At 40.3% G+C, this 20,754-nt stretch overlaps 1 protein-coding gene across 2 annotated transcripts in view; it reads left to right on the top strand.

Moving 5' to 3' along the window:
- PI4K2B (phosphatidylinositol 4-kinase type 2 beta) overlaps nucleotides 1-20,754 on the top strand; it is a 42,126-nt gene that overhangs the window by 2,012 nt on the left and 19,360 nt on the right. For both annotated transcript variants that reach the window (XM_051842324.3, XM_051842315.3), the window contains exons 2-7: nucleotides 8,703-8,857; nucleotides 11,448-11,648; nucleotides 12,667-12,798; nucleotides 14,348-14,501; nucleotides 16,015-16,082; nucleotides 19,324-19,423. In XM_051842324.3, the coding sequence (XP_051698284.1) occupies nucleotides 8,703-8,857; nucleotides 11,448-11,648; nucleotides 12,667-12,798; nucleotides 14,348-14,501; nucleotides 16,015-16,082; nucleotides 19,324-19,423 (810 nt within the window). The remainder of the gene's footprint in view (nucleotides 1-8,702; nucleotides 8,858-11,447; nucleotides 11,649-12,666; nucleotides 12,799-14,347; nucleotides 14,502-16,014; nucleotides 16,083-19,323; nucleotides 19,424-20,754) is intronic.

A 20,754-nucleotide genomic window follows, 5' to 3' on the forward strand; every position in this document is an offset into this window, starting at 1 on the left:
AATTCTAGTTGAACTTACATTCAAACATATTTCAGAGTAAATGAATCAGGCCCATGAGAAGCAGTCTGTCCACTTGTTAAGCTTTAGGGAATGTGTCTTACATACATGTTACATTGTCTTGCCTAATTCAGGCTTTGACAGTACAGTGTTTAGCCAAATAGACATGAAATTGGAACCATGATCTCAAATGGGCCTGCATTCACGTGCATTGGCAATTTGGATGTCTATTATCTAGAATCTAGTCTGTGAAGCAACTACTAAGCTCTGTGTCACTAGCTTGCCTTTTTTCTACAAGTTAGCTTGTGTAACTAGATTTTAAAATAACCAGAAGCCTTGAAAGTGCATTTTTTTTGTGCAAGTGAGGTCTTTTGTAAACAAATAGCATGAAGACCAGAAGACAAAGTGAGAATAGAGTATCACACTGCAGATGGATTAAAGAGAATTGCTGCTTTAAAGAATTGCTTCTTTAATGAATATCACAGTTTGCTGTTTGCTGAAATCTGTGTTTTGGCTCTTCATTAATTCTCACAACAGCACAGCGAGTGTTACTCACCCACGGCCTTGTGAAGATTGAAAATTACTAAAACGGTAACCACTGGTAGTTCAAAGAATTTCAGCGGTGGGTGGTTTGCCCAAAGTCAAATATCCAGGAAGTGGTAAAGGCAGGACCGAGCCTGCTTCTTCCTTTTTCATGTCCTGTGCTTCTTCCATTTTGCTGTAGATCCCTAAGTGTGATAAAATAATTTTACATGTGATTATTATGGAGCTTTTATTTTCATAGTTTTGAATTATAAAAACTGTTTACAAATTTTAAAGCACTCCTAAAAAGTTTGATTGAGTAATTTAACTAGAGTTTTTAGTATTTTGTGTGTGTGTGTGTGTGTGTGTTTTTTTAGGAGCTCATTAATTTTTTTTTTTTTGTTCTTTACCATCCAAAATTCCGTGAAAATTCTCTGGTTCCAAGCAATGCTTGCCTTTAGGTTACTATTAACTTCATTGATGATGCTTGACTATTTTGTTTATATACACAGGTGCTTTAACCAGTGAAGGAATGTCATGTCTGTTATCTTTATTTTATTATTATTTTTTTTAGACAGTGAGAGAGAGAGACAGAGAGAGAAAGGTCTTCCTTTGCCGTTGGTTCACCCTCCAATGGCCGCCGCTGCAGCCGGCGCACCGCGCTGATCCGATGGCAGGAGCCAGGATCCAGGTGCTTTTCCTGGTCTCCCATGGGGTGCAGGGCCCAAGCACCTGGGCCATCTTCCACTGCACTCCCTGGCCATAGCAGAAAGCTGGCCTGGAAGAGGGGCAACCGGGACAGAATCCGGCGCCCCGACCGGGACTAGAACCCGGTGTGCTGGCGCCGCAAGGTGGAGGATTAGCCTATTGAGCCACGGCGCTGGCTTGTTATCTTTGTTTTAATAAGACATGTGACAAAGTTTGGATAGAGCATAAATCATACTCAGTTATTGGGTCAGTGCCACGGAAGAAGGGTTAGTGGCATTCCTTGGTCTAGTTAGCACTTTAATCAGTGAGTTGGGAAGTAATAAAGATGCTAATAGATAATATCTACAGAGTGGCTAGTATGTGCTGGGCGAAGTTCTGTGTGCCTCACATATTAATTCGTAATAAATGAGTTATAGTAGTGACGTGAGTATCAGGGAAGTGAACACTTTTTATTCTCATTTTAAGAAAGCACAGAGGTGAGGTGATTCCTCTGCGGTCCCGGATAATACAAACCAGGAGCACTTACCCTGTCTCAGAAGCCTGACAGAGCACAGTGTTAGAATTCACAGTTACCAGGGTAGAAGAAAGTGCACATTTTTAAGTCATTTAATGGTTTGCAGCATGATAACTAATAAATGTGTAAACGAAATATGATAATTGCAAGTAAGTAAGAAAGATGAGAATGGGAAATAAGTGTAGTGAACTAAGTAAGCGTGAGACTGGAATAAAAGTACAAATATGGGTCAGATGCCTGACGCAGGCAGCCCACAAGTTTGTTAAGATTACTGAGCAGCTAGTGAGAGAAACATAGTTACTGCTTGTAAGGTTAAGAATGACAAAGGGTAATGTGTCATTTAGTCTTTGGAGAAGGGACTGTATGCTGAACAACATCTTTGGAATAAAAGTGGTTAGTTTCATAGCTGTACTTCTTAGAACTTCTCTCAAGTCCATTTCAGTAGAAGCAATTAAAAAAGAAAAAAGTTTATTTATTTGAAAGGTACAGTGACAGAGAGAGAAAGAGATGTTCCATTTGCTGTTTCACTCCCCAAATGGCCACAACAACCAAGGCTGGGCCAGACTAAAGCCAAGAGCCAGGAACTCCATGCAGGTTTCCCAGTGTGTGGCAGGGGCCCAAGTACTTGGCCCACCTTCCACTGCCTTCACAGAGTAGCCAAGACTTGAAAGTGGCACCCTGATATGGGATGCTGGTGCTGCAGACAGTGGCTTAGCCTGCTGTACCATGACACCAGCCCGCAGTAGAAGTAATTTTAGCAACTGATGCTATCAGTATTGTTTGTTCTAAGTTGAAGGAAGTTTCTAGAAGAGCAGATATTCATGTATTTTCACACTCCTCCATAAGTGAACTTTGAAAGATAGTGGAGATATGTTGGAGATTATTCCACAACCAGTGCATAAAGTACAGCTGTTCTTTTTAGCATTTATTACAGAGATAAATCAGTCATCAAATACTTACGTGCCAATGGAAATCAGAGCCTTGAGGAAACAATAGTGACCTATAGCGAATGGATGCCTGGTTGTCTGCCGTATCTCCATATGAATTTATAACCTAAGAGGGGAGACAGTCAATTAAAACCAACACTTTTACAGACTGCTTGGGTCGGGCAAAGTGAGGGTTCCACTGAGGCATGGAGCCGTGCCCTAGATGTTGGTGCCAGGGAGGACATAGCGGACGAGGGGGCATCTAATCTGAGATCTGAAAGACAGATAGCCCTGCAATGCCCGAGGCAGGCTGCAGTTCACCACGCTTGTGAGCATCTCGTTTGTTCCTAGGACATACACTGGTTAGGTGGGTAACACGTAGTAAAGGTGGTCCAGATGGAGTTCTAATCCTCAGGGAAGAAGAATCATTCTGATTTCCTTAAAATGAAAACTTGACAAGTTACTGAGATTCAACTAAATTTAAAAGGTTATACAGTGGGTTTTCTTATTTCAGTTTCTGCTTTTTTGTTTGTTTGTTATTTTATTTATTTGAAAGGCTGGGTTAGAGAGAGACAGAGAGAGGTCTTCCATCAGCTGGTTCATTCCCCAAATGGCCTCAACAGCCAGGACTGGGCCAAGGTGAAACCAGGAGCCAGGAGCTTCTTCCGGGTCTACTACACAGTTGCAGGGGCCCAAGCACTTGGGCCGTCTTCCACATTAGCAGGGAGCTGGATTGGAAGAGGAGCAGCTTTGGGACACGAACTAGCACCCATATGGCATGCCGGCGCTGCATGATTTTACCTGCTACAGATACCCCAGTGCCAGCCCCCGCCCCCCGTTTTTCGCTTTCTAAAGGACCACTTAATAACTAAAAGTGTGGTCAGTAGGATGGTTTGTTAATGTTTCAAGCAGATTTTTAGAGGGCCTACCATGAGCTGGGTCTTGTTTGAGGCACTTGAGATGCATCAGAGAATGAGTCTGACTTCCAAGGACTCAGATTATTTTGCGATAACATTGAAGTGTGAAGGAACAGGGAAACAAGTTTGGCATATTGATGGAATAGCATGGGCAAAGGGTCGGGCACAGGCTGGACGTTTGTGAAAAGTAAGGACCTTGAGTAGGACCAGGACCTCACTAGACGACTACCACCTCTTCTTAGAGATGACCCAGAGGGAATATGTGTAGTAAAATTGAGAGGGAGGGAGGTGGGATAGAGGGAGAACGTGCACGTTGCCGTTTGCTGGTTCACTACCCAAACACCTGTAACAGCCAAGGCTGGGAACCCAATTACTTGCACCATCTAGCTGCTGCCTCCCAGAGTTTGCATTAGTAGGAAGTTTGGAGTCAGGAGCTGGGGCTGGGTATTAAGCCCAGGTATTCTAGTGTGGACTGTGGGCAGTTTCACCACCAGGCTAAATGCCTGCCCCAGTAATTTTAGTTGCAAAAAAATTTTAAAAAATGAAGCTACTGGCCGGCGCCGTGGCTCAATAGGCTAATCCTCTGCCTTGTGGCGCTGGCACACCGGGTTCTAGTCCTGGTCGGGGCTCCGGATTCTGTCCCGGTTGCCCCTCTTCCAGGCCAGCTCTCTGCTATGGCCAGGGAGTACAGTGGAAGATGGCCCAATTGCTTGGGCCCTGCACCCCATGGGAGACCAGGAGAAGCACCTGGCTCCTGCCTTCGGATCAGCGTGGTGCGCCGGCCGCGGCGGCCATTGGAGGGTGAACCAATGGCAAAGGAAGACCTTTCTCTGTGTCTCTCTCTCACTGTCCACTCTGCCTGTCCAAAAAAAAAAAAAAGGGGGGGGGGCAACAAACTTTCAACTAGATAATCCATAGCACGTCTGTCTTGAAGCAGAGTGACATCTGGGAGTGTCTTCCAAGTTAATAAGATTAGGAAAATTGTGGCATAGTGGATTAAGCTGCCACTTGCAGTGTCAGCATCCCATATGGGTGCCGGTTCAAGTCCTAGCTGCTCCACTTCTAATCTAGCTCCCTACTAATACGCCTGGGAGAGCAGTGGAATGTGCTTGAGCCCCTGTACCCACATGGGAGACCCAGAAACTCCTGGCTTCGGATGGGCCCAACTCTGGCCATTGTGGCCATCTGGGAAGTGAACAAGCAGATGCAAGACTTCTCTCTCTAACTCTGCCTTTCAAAATAAATAAAAATTTTAAAAAAAGAAATAAAATTGTAGAATGTAAATGTCAGTTAAGGAAAACATCTACTAAAAGCAGTTACTTTGATTTTAGACAGTTGGTAAAAGATCAAGCTTTTCTGTTTTTGTTTTTGTTTTTAAGTGTCTTTCTGGATGTAAGTACCTTTCTGTTATGGTAAACCCAGACCATCCTTAAATGAAAGAAGGCACAGTATGCTGTAGGGTGGATAGTACCTCATTTGTCTGAGATTCTCATTAGAGACAAAGAGAAAAGGTATGAGAATCTCATGGCCTGTTTTATGGGAATGTTTCAATTTTGGTTGAAACTGAATTCCAATTTTGAGTGAAACTGAATATTAAATTAGATATTCAAGGGGCCAGCATTGTGGCACAGTGGGTTAGGCCAGTGCTTATAGTGCCAGCAGCCCTTATCGGAGTGCCTGTTCGGGTCCTGGCTACTCTGCTTCCGATCCAACTTGCTGCTGATGCACCTGGGAATGCAGTGGATTTGGACCCCTGCCACCCACATGGGAGACCCAGATGGAGTCCCAGGTTCCTGTCTTCAACCTTGTCCAACCCCAGCTCTTGTGGCCATTTAAAGAGTGAACCAGTGGATGAAAAGTCTTGCTCTCTCTTCCTGTCTCTCTCTCTCTCAAATAAATAAATGAATAAATCATAAAAAAAGTATTCAGGATGATCTTGGGCTCCATGACAGCAGCAAAAGTAGTTTCTATGATGGACTCTCAAAATATCATCCACAAACCAGTTTGGTAACATTTAACAGTAGTAATGTCAAGGCCTGCACATATTAGGACACTTCACAAAATTCATGAAAACAAAAAGGAGTTAAAAGGTAAGTTTATTTTGATACAAAAAATTTTGAAATCCATGCATAGTTTTCCATAATACACATTTTCTGTGAAGTGTCTGAAGAGCCCTTGTATGCATGGATTTCAAATTTTTTGCACCATCATAAGCTTATCTTTTAATATCAGTTTTTCCCAAGAACTTTGAACTAGTGGCCAAAAGAACTGCTCAAGTACAGAATGGAAGAGACCAAAAGTGGTCTTGGAGTTCAGCCCTTTGATTAATGAGTTAGCAGTGTGTTGCTAATGCAGGGTTAGAGGGCTTCTTGTTCTGGGTTAACGGCCAGGCTTGGTGTCTCTGGTCCCTGCTCTGGGTTGTCAGTTCTGGAGACTATATGGAGGACTGTCACCAGGCGGGAAGAAGTAGGTAGACTTTTATTTTGATCAATGGCAAGTCTAGGTCAGAGGCTGAAACTGCTAGACTTATTTTGTTTCTGGAAAATGAAGTTTATTATATTATTGCTTTCACAAAGACAAAGAGAAGCATTTAAGAAATGTGATCTTTTTGAATGTGTTTAAGCATTGGCCCAAAGACCACTTTCTCTAGTGATGTATTATGGGAGTTATACCAGTACTGGGTGAAAGGTTGGAACAGAAAACTTTCCAGATTCATTCTTTTGTTCAGGACTCAGGAATCTCTGATGTAGAAGAAATATCACTTGACTAATCGTAATTGTTTTGGCATATTTATGTATTCAGATATTTGTAAGTCACTAAATACTGTTCCCTTTTCCAAGTGAACAAGAAAAAAAGAATTTGGAAAGATAAGCAAAAATGACTTGATTTTTACATATCAGTTGTATATATATGATTGAAATATTTCAATTATTTATTCTTTTGGATAAGTTAAATATTCTCAGTAGCCCGTCTTGTAATATTTTTCTCAGCATAAACTTTAAAAAATTAGTAAATAACTTTTATTTCTGTCTGAATTAGATAAACTTTAAGGAAAGTGTTTAAATGCCTTCTAAATTGTGAAAAGCTTTTGGCTTATCTGCCACTTTACATGATTAATTATCAATTTGTTTTCAAGATCTCTCATTTTTTAAAATCCTATCTTGGATGGATGTTGTGATAATTAGATAATAATGTATGTGAAAACACATCACGAATGTTGAAGCACCATATAAATAAATCATTATTGTTATCCAAAAAAATTATCAATCCATTCAGCAATTGTTTATTAAGTGTTACTATGTTCCAGGACTTACATAAGTTCCAAAGATACAGCAGTGAAAATCCTTGTCTTGGAGTTCAAAGAATAAATTACACAGTACACTAGATGAAAAATGCTGAACAGAAAAATTGTGGTTAGAGGCAGTTGGGTGAAGGGCTTAGGGACTATCTTCAAGTGAGATGGGAAACTCTTGGAGTGTTTGGTACAATGTTTTAACAAGGTTGCTGTAGCTTATCTTGTTGAGTGTAGAGAGGCACAGGTGAAAGAGACCAATTAGAGGGCTCTTGTAATAATTTAGGTGAGAGCTGCTAGTGACCCCAATCATGTGGAAGGAATGGAGATGGTAAGGAGGGGTTGGATTCTGGGTACTTATTTAAGGTGCAGCCAACATGACTTGGTGATAGATTGGATGTGGAGGGTGAGCATGTGAAACCCTAGATGACCAGAAGATTTGGAGTTGCCAGGAACTGAACTAGGGAAGAGTGGAAGTGATGCCTTCAGGAGGATTGGACCAGTGAGGAGTTCAGTTTTGGGTAATAAAGTTGAAGCTGTTAGTCAACATCCAAGCAGACACGTCAAGTACTGGGCAGAAGTTCAGGCTCAAAGTACAAATGTGGGCATTACTAGTGTTGATCTAGGAGAGCAGAGGACCATGAACCGAACCTGGGGCATTTCAAAGTGAAGTAGAGGACAGGTAGGTGTGGCACTGGGGACTGGTAATAGTTTTTTTTTTTTCTGGTTGCTTGCTTTATGAAATGAGAGGCTAGATCATTTGCCGAGAGAGAGGATGAGAGAGGTGATATTGGGAATTTAAACAGAGAAATTATTTTGTTTGTGTATGTTTCTCTGGTCAAGTTCAGCTTGAATCGGTGCAGGCATGCAGGTGACAGACAGTTGGGTTTAACCAAGACTAGGATTTTTCCAGGTCACCATGATGAAGGGAGGAAGCAAGAGTGGTCTTCTATTGATTGACCATAATTCCAGCTGGCCAGGGAGGGAAGTAAGGACACAAAGCAGGTAAAACTGATGACAGCATACATCAGTGCTTTGTAGGTTGTTGTGGGGTGGAGAACTTTGGGACTCTGTACAGAGGGACTGAACTGAAAAGATAGGAGGTACTTGAAATTTCAAGTAGGGATAGGTGGAGGTTCTTGGTAGTGACAAGATCTCAGGTGTGACTAGCTAGAAGCTAAAGTGGGTTGGAGGACAGAATCAGTGCAGTGGGAGGGGCTGACATTGCGGTGGAGGGGGTCAAGCCAGTTGGAGTCCCAGCTGCTCCACTTCTGATCCAGCTCCCTGCTGATGTGCCTGGGAAAGAGCAGAGGATGACGACCCAAGTGCTAGGTCCCCGGAACCCACATGGGAGATCTGGAAGAAGCTTCAGGCTCCTGGCTCCTGGCTTTGGCCTGGCCCAGCCTTGGCTGTTGTGGCACCTAGGTAGTGAACAAGAGGATGGATGACCCCACTACCTCTCTCTCAATGTAACTCTGCCTTTCAAATAAATAAAATAAGTCTTTAAAAAAGGGAGAGAAGTGGGAACACAAAGAAAAAAAATAAGGAAATGGAAAGGATAATTGCCTGTTGTGATTGGTTTACACTGTGTTATATATGCAGAAATATTGAAGTGTAACCTACAAAAATATACATGTATTACCAGTTAATCCAAGATTTTAAAAATACATAAAACACTTTTAAAAAGCAGTCGGGCTAGGGAAGAAGAAGAAATAGAATTAGAGCAGTCTATACAGTGCTTGATTACATTTGGTGTCCCTTAACATCTGATGTTAATAACCTAATCCATCTCATGAGCATTCTCATGGTCTGTCTTCTTTGTGCAGCAACTACTGGTGCTTCAGAGCTGAATGCCTTCTTGGATGATCCAGAATTTGCTGATACCATATTGAAAGCAGAGCAAGCAATAGAACTGGGAATTTTCCCAGAAAGAATCTCTCAAGGTTCAAGCGGAAGTTACTTTGTGAAGGATCCTAAGAGGGTGAGAATTTCACAGACCTACTATATATAACAAAAATTTTGGAAAACTAATTTAAATCTGTTCATTGTGAGTTTCTGAAGATATTTTCCTATTAAGTCTAATTGCATCCTATATTCCAAAATAAAGGTCAGTTGGTTTTTTTGTGTGTGTATGTTCGTTTCACCAAAACACTCATATTTAGAAATGGAGCTAATCATTTTAAGTCAGTTTGCTGTTTAGTTATTTTATATTTGGTTTCAAGTATTTATTGAATGCCCACATTCAGCTGTGAAGTTGTTCTGCATTTAGTCAGGTCTTTACCTAAATGTCATTTTCAAGTACTTGATTTTTCTGAAAATCAGATTTTGGCCTAGAAATTTTTTTTTTTTTTTTTTTTTGGTATTTTATCAGAGGAAGTAGGCTGGGTAATTTGAAGTTTCAAGGTATTGCAATGTGACCAGGTAAAATGAACCAAAATATGATTTTGGGGCAGAAGAAGGAAGTCTATATAATACTTTGTTCCACACTCTAGAAGTTTTTGAAAAATCTGTGTTACCTTTCTAAAAGATTTCCAAATCATGTATAACCAGCAGTTCTTTTTTTCGGGGGGAAGAAAGTTTATAATTTTACCTAATTTGGGTCATGGCAGGGACAAAGGTTAAAGCTGATTTTGAAACATATTATTTTTTTTAAGTTTAAATATAGTCAGTCCTAGATAATGTCACTCTCTCAATCTTTATTCCAAATTTGAATTTTTAAAAATATTTTAATGTTTGTTTATTTTCATCTACTTGAAAGGCAGAGTGACAGAGAGGGAAAGCAGACAGAAGGAGATCTTCCATCTGCTGGTTTACTTCCCAGTCTGCAGTAGCCAGGGCTGGCCAGGCTGAAGCCAAGAGCCAGAAACTCCATCTGGGTCTCCAGTATGGGTAGCAAGAACCCAAGTATTTGAGCCATCATCTGCTGTTTTCCCACGCACATTAAAATAAGAAGCTGGATTGGAAGCAGAGTAGCTGGAACTCAGACTGGCGCTGTGTTTTGATGGGGGTGTCCCAAGTGGCAGCTTAATCTGCTATGCTGTAACATCCTCCCCACGAGCTTAATTTATTCTTGTTGACTTTTTTTTTTTAACTAGTGCCTCATATTTTATTGAAATATAAAACAATTATTAAATACTTAAAAGATTTTTATTTCTAGTCTAAGAATAATTCATTATCTAAATTTAATATGAACAGACTGGTACTAAAGAGTTAGAGACTTAAACATTCATGAGCAATTTTTTTATATAAAAGTTTATTTAAAATTGGATAATGAAAAATATAATGAGAAAAGGATTAGGATGGGAGAATCTTACAACATAGATGTTCACTGTGTCTTGTTCTGACCTATGTATTTTAACTTTTTATTTTCATTTTTATTTGAAAGGCAGAGAGAAAGAGAGAGAAAGAGCCCAATGGAGAGAGATCTCCCATCTGCTGGTTCACTGCCTGACACAGCTAGGGTTAGGCCAGGCTGACACCAGGAGCATGGAACTCAGTCTGGGTCTCCCACATGGGAAGCAAGGATCCAGTACTTTCACATCATTTGTTGCCTCCCAAGGTGCACATTAGCAGGAAGCTGGGACCTGAACCAGGCGCCCAGATGTGGGATGCAGGCATCCCAAGCACAACTTAACCACATGCCAAACACCATTCCAGATCTTCATATTTTCAAGAACTGGTAGTTGTCATTATATTTTAATTCATTTAACAGTTACTTGAATATATGCTGGGTGTCAGATACTGTTCTGAGTAGAGAGGCAGCCCTAACAAAGTCCCTGCCTTGGGGCCAGTGCTGTGGCACTGCGGGTTAAGCTGCTGTCTGTAGTGCTGGCATTCCATATGGGTGCAGGTTCAAGTCCCAGCTACTGTACTTCTGATCCAGCTTCCTGCTAATGCACTTAGGAAAGCAGCAGAGGATAGCTGAAGTGCTTGGGCCCCTGCACTCACATGGGAGACCTGGAAGAAACTCCTGGCTTCAGCCTGGTCCAGCCCCAGCCATTATGGCCATTTGGGGAGTGTACCAGCAGGTAGAAGATCTCTCTCTCTCTCTCTCTCTCTGCCTCTCTTCTCTCTCTCTGTAACTCTGATTTTGAAATGAATAAATCTTTAAAAAAAAATCCCTGCCTTGTTAAAATATACAATATGTTGGGGAAAATAGACAACAGAAAGTAGACCAAAAAGGCATATAATTCGGATATTCAATAGATTTTGAATAATAACACCGACCTATAATTGTGGTTTTTGAACAATTAAAGATCGGCGGAACCTGATCTCGCCTTGGATGTGGAGTATTGTAAAACGGGTGAAATCAGAGCTAATCTGGTCCAGTGGCACGGGGTCACTTACCCGGGGTTTGTCCGAAGACAGTGTGAAAACCAGTCCAAAGATTATTGACTTTTCGATTGTTGAACGCGAATGCGTGTCAGAATGTGATTGGAACTAAACCTCTTCATGCCTGAGGGTTGTGCTTAAATCTTCGGTGGTAAACACTGGAAAATGAGTCTCAGAATGCATTTTATGGATTTATCTATCTACAGTAAAAGTCTAATAAGATTTTTTTTCCCGTATAGAAAACTATTGGTGTGTTCAAACCCAAATCAGAAGAGCCTTATGGTCAACTGAATCCAAAATGGACCAAATATGTTCATAAGGTCTGCTGCCCCTGCTGCTTCGGCAGAGGCTGCCTGCTTCCCAACCAGGGCTATCTCTCCGAAGCTGGCGCCTACCTTGTGGATGAAAAGCTTCATTTGGGCATTGTCCCCAAAACAAAGGTAAAGGAGGATTTGTTTTGAATCCTGTGCTTCTGATTTACAACCTGGTTATCTGTGACTCTGTTGGCAGTAACTCCTAATGATAAGGCCTGATGTTGAGCCCAGTTTTGCTAAGCCAAGAGTCATGAGCGACGTATAAATTGCCTCCAGTGTAAATCCACAAAGTATCCAAAGGAGTGTCTCCTGTTCCTGTGTGGTCAGACAGTGCTAACAAAAAGAGGAGGAAAAACTGGCGTTGAGAAAGCAGAAAAAGAACAGGAATCCAGAGAGCCTGTTGAAGGTAGAGGTAAAGGAAATGTTCAAGACAGCCCTTGTTTGGCCAGGAGCTTTAGAAGTTTTTACTTGAAGCCTTCCTCAAAATATTCATTCCTAACTCTGCATTCTAAGACTCGTATTATTCCTTGCACTGGAAAATTTTAGGCTCCTTTTATACTCTTCAGAAAGAAATATGTGCCCCCATTAACAGGCTTTGCAAATTCCTTTCTATTACAGGTTCTCTAGGGCATAAACATGGGCAATTATTACAGGGATGAACTTGAGCATTTACAGCATTAGAGTGAGTTTCATGGTGTATATGAATAAAAATACTATAATGCAAATCCTAGCCATTTGAGGCCAGCATTGTGGCACAGTGGGTTAATGCCAGCATCCTATATTGGAGTGCTTATCTACTCTGCTTCCCACCCACCTTCCTGCTGATGCACCCGGGAAGGCAGTAGAGGATGGCCCCGTGCTTGGGTCCCTGCCACAAATGTGGGAGATCAGGATGGAGTTCCTTGCTCCTGGCTTTCAGCCTGGCCCAGCCCTGGCTTTTCTGGCTGTTGCAGGCATTTGGGGAGTGAATCAGCAAGTGGAAGATCTCTGCCTCTCTCCCTTTCACCTCTCCCCCTCCCCCCTTCCCCTTACATCCTCTCCTGCTGCCCTCTTCCTCTCTCCTACCTCTGTGTTCTGCCTTTCAAATAAATACATCAATCCAAGAAGAAAATCCTAACCATGTTACTAAACTGTATGTTTCCAGGTGGTTTGGCTTGTCAGTGAGACATTTAACTACAGTGCAATTGACCGTGCCAAATCAAGAGGCAAAAAGTACGCTTTAGAAAAAGTGCCGAAAGTAGGCAGAAAGTTTCATCGGATAGGGCTCCCTCCTAAGGTAAGTCACTCTGGGGAGCTTTGCTTGGGGCAGGTGGGTGCCAGTGTGCCAGACATTGTGCTCCAGGCTGTGGATTTAACTGTAAAGAAAACACTTTGGCCTTTAAGGAGCTTACAGTACACAAGCGATTTCACACTGTCCGTGTGATGGTAAATTCAGGAATCTCCGACAGGATGGGAAAGGGGTGCCTGACAGTTTGAAGGGGTGAGACTGTTTCCAGAGAGGTAGCATCAAAGGTTTTATGAAGTAATGACTGCAGGCGCAGGTCTAGAGTGAGTCCTAGGTTGCGGCCGCAGCCTCTCTGCTAGTTAGCTCGGAGACCTGGGCAGCCCAGGTTAGAGGGAGGTAGTTGTAGGGATAAAATCAACAAGTTCATGTCAAGTACCTGGCATGTAATGAAGGCTCCGGAAATGAAGTCACTATGTTTACTAACTACATAGTCAGTAGATTTTTTTTTTCTTCCCTCTTTAAATAAACCTGAGAATGATTAGCAGCTTATCTAAGGGATAGGGAAAGGCATTCTAGAGAAAGCTCTCGGATTTATTATTTTTAAAATGTATTTGTCCTGTGATTTTGTTGTTTAGTTGATGCTGTACCTATATTTAGATCAATGAATTTGAGTACAGCTGCGTGGTTAATTTAGCTTTTTTATTTAGTTGTACTCCAAGAAGGCAGGCAGGATGTGTGAAAGTGTTTCCAAGACCTTGTCCTGAAATAAGTGCGACTGGAGGAGATGTTATTTCTGTATTCTAGAACTATGGGTACTTAATTTAAAAAGTTTTAGCAAATCATTAAAATTTCATGTGAACAGCAGAAACATAAACTGTCAGGGTCAAAAACAGATTTTTCTTTGTGGTTGTGGTGATCTGTTTGTTTGTGTTTGTGAGGCAGATTGGGTTACCTGACCCTAGGGTAACAGTGCCATCCACTGTTTAAATGTGCTTTCTTTCTCTAGCAAACTGTTGAATGCTAACTAGTAATTTTAGTAATAAAAATACTTTTAAAATAGACATAAATGCAAGGAAAGGACACGTTTTAAAAAATCACTACACAGGTTATGATTAATTGATCAGTTCTTTAAAATTTATAACAAGTTCTTTAATCTGCTTGGTAAAATAATTCATTCTGTTTGTTGACTAAATTAATCCTGAAATGTTCCTACGGTAAGATAAAATTGCAGTATTATTAAATAACCAAGATAAGGATAGAATTTGGCCTCCATAATTAAATTCATTTTGCCGCATTTTGGAAAATGGCTTTCTTGTTAAGATTGTTACCTTGAAGGGTATACTTATTTTCTTTTTTAAAATTGTCCTAAAATAGCTGGCTTGCTCCTTGAAAGTCCAAAGTTGAGCATTTTTTATTTGATATACTCTTCATGTGATTATTTAAAATCAGTGTATAAAAATAGTTTCTTGATAAATGTGGCTTATCTAAATCAACATTAACTCTTGTCTTATTATATTTGTGACAGTACTGCTTAGAAATTAAAAATTAATCCTTTTGTTTTCATACTTTTCTTTTCTAACTGTAGTTCTTAAAATTATAGATTGGTTCCTTTCAGTTATTTGTTGAAGGTTACAAGGAGGCTGAATATTGGCTTAGGAAATTTGAAGCGGATCCTTTGCCTGAGAATATTAGGAAACAATTTCAGTCGCAGTTTGAAAGGCTGGTGGTTTTGGATTACATCATCAGAAACACAGGTATTACAGTTATTTCTTTTGTTCACTCACAGCTTGTTAGCTTTTGAACTTTATTCTTGAATCCGTATTAAAGTAGAAGTCTTGAGGCTGAGGCCACTTCTTCTCTGTGCCTTGGAAAACAGAGATGTAGAGCTGAGCGGAATCGGTCCTGTGCAGACACCTGCCCAGTGCACAGAGACCTCTTCCTTCTCCTGGGACAGGAGTTCCCTCAGGTCAGGAGCAAGCAAAGCATTCGAAATGTTGTCTGTATGGCAGGGGTATTAGGGGACTTCAGAAAGTTACCTGGCTGCAAACGTGTCTCAGAATCCGCGTGTCTTTTTTTTCCTGATGCACGTTTTCCACAGATGATTTGAAGACCCTTCCTTGAGTAATGAGAACTTGATGGTGTAACTTATTTCAGAAGCGTATTTTGACGTTAAGTAACGGTTAGTGTAGTCTATGAATACATTAAACTTTGAATGTGTTTCTGTGTTGTAAAGAGCAGTGGTGTACTTAATCCACAGCAGGATTCCCTGACTCAGGGTCAGCACTGGGTGAGAGCTTCCTAAACCTCCGTCTTCTCCCATGCCCCCCAAGACCCACTGAAGCAGAAACTCTGCAGCTGGGGGCAGCAAGCTGTTTTCATGAGCCCTGGGGATAATTCTGATGTGCTCCGAAGTTTGAAAACTTTTTATTTGGAAAAAAAAAAAAAATGTTTTCGCGGTGGGCATTTTAGCCTAGCTGTTAAGACATTGGTTCAGATGCTTAGAATCCGTGTCGGAGTTCCTGGTTTTGATGCCCACTTCCAGCTCCTGATTGCAGCTTCCTGCTGGTGCAGACTCGGGGGAGGCAGTGGAGATGGCCTGGGTAATTGGGTTCCTGCCCCTAGCATGAGAGACCTGGGTTGAGTTCCCAGCTACTGGCGTTGAGCCGACCTGTCCTAGCCATTGCGGGCATTTGGAGTGGACTGGTGAATGGCAGTGAGCATGTTTTCTCTCTCTCCCTCCTCTAATAAATGAATACATAAAACATGTTTTCTTATTTGTATTAGCTTTTGAAAAAGCATCATGTAACTTTCTAGCATTACCTTCCTAATTAATATGGTTTTAGATCAATATAAAAGCTGCTGTACAATCTAGAATATTCCTATATTGGCATTAGGGAAGCCTACTTGGAAATTTGCTTAGCAATAAGGGTAGATGCTATTTTTCCCAAGGGGTAGAAGAGTTAACTTTAATTTTAATAACCTGGATTTACAAATTGTACCTACCTCACAGGTTGATTGCTAGGATTAAATTAATTGATACATGTTAAACACTTTCAACAATGTATGGCAAAGAGAAAACATTAATTAAATGTTAGCTAACATGGTTTTATTTAGTTTACTTTTGGAACTTATAATGTGGGAAAATATATGCTATAGAAAACCAATCAGAGTTTCAGAAATTGAGAGGTGACTATAGATTTTTCCCTTTTGATACTAAGCTATAATGTCTGTAAAATGAAGTAACAGGTTTTTTGTTTGTTTTGAAAGACAGGGGAAATGACAATTGGTTAATCAGATATGAAAAGGAGAAATGTGACAAGAAAACTGACCTTGAGGTAAGGAAACTTAAAACCAAAAAAAAAAAAAAAAGTATATATTCCATTTCAGTAAAAGCATCCTTGAAGGTTTTTTTACCATTCTCTCCTTCACTTGCTTTTTTTTTTTTTTTTTTAAGATTGAGCTATTTTATTTGAAAGGCAGAGTTAGAGAGAGGCTGAGGCAGAGAGAGAGGTATTCCATCCACTGGTTCACTCTCCAGATGGCTGCACGGCCAGAGCTGTGCCGATCTGAAGCCAGTAGCCAGGAGCTTCTTCTGGGTCTCCCATGTGGGTGCAGGGGCCCAAGGACTTCGGCCATCTTCTACTGCTTTCCCAGGCCATAGCAGAGAGCTGGATCGGAAGTGGAGCAGCCAAGACTCAAACCGGTGCCCATATAGGATGTGGCACTGCAAACGGCAGCTTTACCTGCTATGCCGCAGCACTGGCCCCTCATTTGTTTATTAATACTTTTTTTTAGTCTCCTTTCTTTGTTTGTCTCATCCTTTTTCTTTCCAATACTTGTTTATGTTGCATCCCTTGCTTCTGTTTTGTATTACTTCTGAGCTGCTTTTTTTAAATTTTGTATTGGACTAAAAGAATGATACTAACTCAGTATTTTTTATTTGAAGGGCAGAGTTACAGGGAGAGAGCATATGTATGAGCAAGTTCCATCTGCCGATTCATTCCCCAAATGGCAGCAATAGCCAGAGATGGGCCAGGCCAAAGACAGGAGCTTCATTTGGGTGTCCCACGTGACTGGAGGGACCCATCTACTCCTTTCCCAGGCACATTAGCAGAGAACTGGATCAGAAGTGGAGCAGCTGGATCTTGAACTGGCTCTGGTATGGGATGCCAGTGGCATCACAGCCAGCAGCTTAATCTGCTATGCCGTGCCATCGGCCCCAGCTCCGTACTTTTTTAGAGCTTAGGGAATTTTTTGAAGTACCAGATTTATTTTTGCTTTGATATAATAAAGACTTCTGATATTTTTGGTGAACATTTTTATATTTTACTAATTACTTCCTGAGTCTTGATTCAGTATTAGGTAATATAGTATTACTTAATCAAATGGAATATGTGTGCTTGACCTGTGAGTCATGTCCACTGAACTTGCAAAAAGCGCTTCTGCTGCTTTTAAAAAGCTGGTTTTAAGTTACATAACAGGTTGCATAAACTCTTAACACTGTTAAAATTTTAGACTGATTGCTATTAACTTTGAGTACTTAAGTTTAAATTTTAGATAGCTGTTTTTAGAATGCATTTTTAAAGTTGGAAATATAATCTGTACATTTGAGAAAAATTTTAATTGATTAAAAGAAATTTCTCTAGTATTTTTCTCTGTGTTCCAAAGTTATTACTTAAAGCAGTTGCATCACTTTAAAAAGTTTGTACTTTTGTTTATCAAGGAGATTAAAGATACATATTAATATTAATAGTGCTTCACAATAATAGTGAACAAACTGGATACACAGAGTAACATGAATGAATCTTAAAGTCAGAAATAAGCTAAACATAGAGGAAACATACGTCATGATTCCATTTATGTAAAAAGCTAGAAAATGCCAACTAGTCCCTAGTGATAAAAGCAGATAAGTGAAGGGATAGGGTTGGGGGAAGGAGGGGTAGACGGGCAAGGGATCCAGGGAAACCACTGGATGAAGGCTTACCCAGTTCTACACTTTAATATGTGAGGTTTATTATGTATATATTATATCCAAATTAAGTTATAAATAGAAAAGAATGATAGACATAAAAATAAATGGCAGTTAAAGCAGAAGTGAGTATAAAAAGCACATGTAAACATAAATATTTATCATAGCTCCTGAATTTATTTCATTGATATATCTTAAGCAATTAATTTTTGCCAAAAACTTTATTCTTTTACACTTAGTACATTTTCATTGAAGTGAACACATTTGATGTAAGCTTAGAGAAACCTGACATGTATCAATCACGTGAGTGTTCACTATAGTACCTTTAAATTTGAAAAACTACCCTTTGCAGAGCAGGTGTTATGACACAGCAGATTAAGCTACTACTTGGGATGCCTGCAATTCATAACAAGTACCTGGTTTGAGTCTCTGCTATTCCACTTCCAATCCAGCTTCCTACTAGTGTGCCTGGGAGGCAACAGAGGATGGCTCAGGTACCTTGGCTCCTGGATTCAGCCTGATCTAACCCCAACAGTTCTGGGCGTATGGGGAAGTGAACCAGCAGATGGAAGATCTCCCTGTCCTTCCCCCTCTCTCTGTCACTCTGCCTTCAAATAAATAAATAAACAAATCTTCAAAAAAATTTGCCTTTTGCACTCTCTCTTATTTTATCTTAGTAATAGCAATCATCTGTCTTTAAATACTAGGGACTATTTGCTCCAGAGCTCTTCATCTCTGCTGCAGAAGAATCTAGGCGTTAGTAATGACCTACATTCTGTGATCCCGAATACCTTAAGCTTCCCTCGCCAGGACTTGGTTATATTTAGTTATGGTCTTTGGGGGAGTTTGATTTAGAAACATTTTATATTTGACCTAATTATTTCTATTGGACCTTAAGCAAGGTTAACTCCCAACAAGGTAATTTTCTGTTGTTATCTTTAAAATAATAGTTGCATTTTGCAGATGTCAAACATTAAAGCAGTATATCTAGCAGTTAATTATCAGGGCATCAGTTTTTAAAATTCTGATATTTTCAAGTTCTCTTCTCCAAAGGTGGAAACCATTACTGAGTAAACATATAATACCAAATCACGGTTATAAAATTCCCCTTTTTAAAGATAACAACATTTATTTATTTTTATCCTCTTGAAAGGCAGCACAACAGAGAGAGCAAGAGAGAGAGACTTCCATCCATCTACTGACTCACTCCCCAAATGCCCACAACAGCCAGGGAATGCACCAGGTCAAAGCCAGGAGCCTGCAGCCTCATGCACATCCCCCAAGTGCTTGAGCCATCCTTTGCTGCCTCTCAATTGTATTAACAGGGAACTCGATAGGAAGTAGAGGAAGTGGCTCCCCAGTATGGGATGTGGGCATCCCAAGAAGCTGCTTAACGTGCTGTGCCACAACACCACACCCTGCCTGCCCCCACTGGCTTTTAAACAGTCTCTTCCCTTTCTGGATGAATTTATATTCTGCCTGGCTACTTATTTTTTAATTTTTATGTGCTCTTCAAAAAGAATGTCCTGAAGCCTCAATAATTATTTTAAATAATTTATCCTTTGGAAATATTTATGTAAATTGTTTTATCATTTTTTTCCTCTTAGGAGTCAAACTGGATCAATGATAAAGAATCACTTATTAAAATAGCTGCAATTGATAATGGTCTAGCATTTCCTTTTAAACATCCTGATGAATGGAGAGCATGTGAGTATTTAGAACCTGCTATAGATTCTATAATACCACGCTTTTCTAGAGTGAGAAGCAAACAAAATTGTGGATATCAAAATAGCAGGAAAAACTCAGTGAGATATAATCACTAGGGCTCAGGTTAGGCACTGGGGATGCAAAGATACACACAACGTGGGTCATGCTATATGTTTCCTTATTTCTGGATACTTGTTTGGTTTTGATGTTTAGATTTGTAAATATATGTTAGCCTTGGAAAATGTTCGGTAGCTTTGCAATTTAAAAAATATTTATAGCATGGGAGTTATTTCAATATTTTGGTGGAACAGTATTGTATTCACTTATAAAACAAATTCAACATGTCTTCCACCCTCTGGCTCCCTCACCCCTTACAGTGAGTAATGCTATAATTGCCTTCCCAAGTCTCTGCTATGATTAGAGGTTGGGTTTTCCATTTCTTCTTGAGCCACTTTTAGACATTTTTTTCCCTTAAAATTGTCCATGAAATTTTGAGTTTTAGATTTGTGGCATATAGAAATTTCTTATAGTTAAAACAAAAATCTCTTCTCTGTGCATGTTAAGAATTCAGGGGATATGATGGAATGATATCTGAAATTCACCTTAAAATACTTGTGGAAGTGGGACAGAGGGGAATAGATGAAGCAAATTTTGTGAAAATTTGGTAGCAATTAAATTTCGTTATTGGGAATATGGGAGCTCATTTTTTAAATTTTTATGCATGTTTTAAAATATAATAAATGCTAAAAATAATCTGTATCTTTAAAAAGGTTTTTAAATTCCTTTTTGAAATTCTTATTCTGTTAATGGAATATTTTTCATTGTTAGTATTGCCAAAGTTTTGTCTGTCAGTGTATATTAACCTTACTTATTTTGCTTTTTCAGATTGGCTTTATTTTATTATTAGAATTTCAGCTTACTTTTTCTTTTTCATTGATTTGTTTTCTGTTATTTTTCCATTGTGTTCATCTTGAATTGCTTTCTGTAAATGCGTGTTAGGCCAGTATTTTCCTCTGGGTATCATTTTGGCCAATCCACAGATTAGATAGGTGCTGCTTTACATATTCATACCTTCTGATCTTTTTTTATAATTTTTTTTGACAGGCAGAGTTAGACAGTGAGAGAGAGAGACAGAGAGAAAGGTCTTCCTTCTGTTGGTTCACCCCCCAAATGGTTGCTACGGCTGGCGCGCTGCGCCGATCCGAAGCCAGGAGCCAGGTGCAGGACCCAAGCACTTGGGCCATCCTCCACTGCCCTCCCGGTCCACAGCAGAGAGCTGGACTGGAAGAGGGGCAACTGGGACAGAACCGGCACCCCAACCGGGGCTAGAA

The sequence above is a fragment of the Oryctolagus cuniculus genome, chromosome 2, assembly GCF_051225735.1.
Source record: "Oryctolagus cuniculus isolate XC-2025 breed Fujian yellow rabbit chromosome 2, ASM5122573v1, whole genome shotgun sequence".
NCBI lineage: Eukaryota > Metazoa > Chordata > Mammalia > Lagomorpha > Leporidae > Oryctolagus > Oryctolagus cuniculus.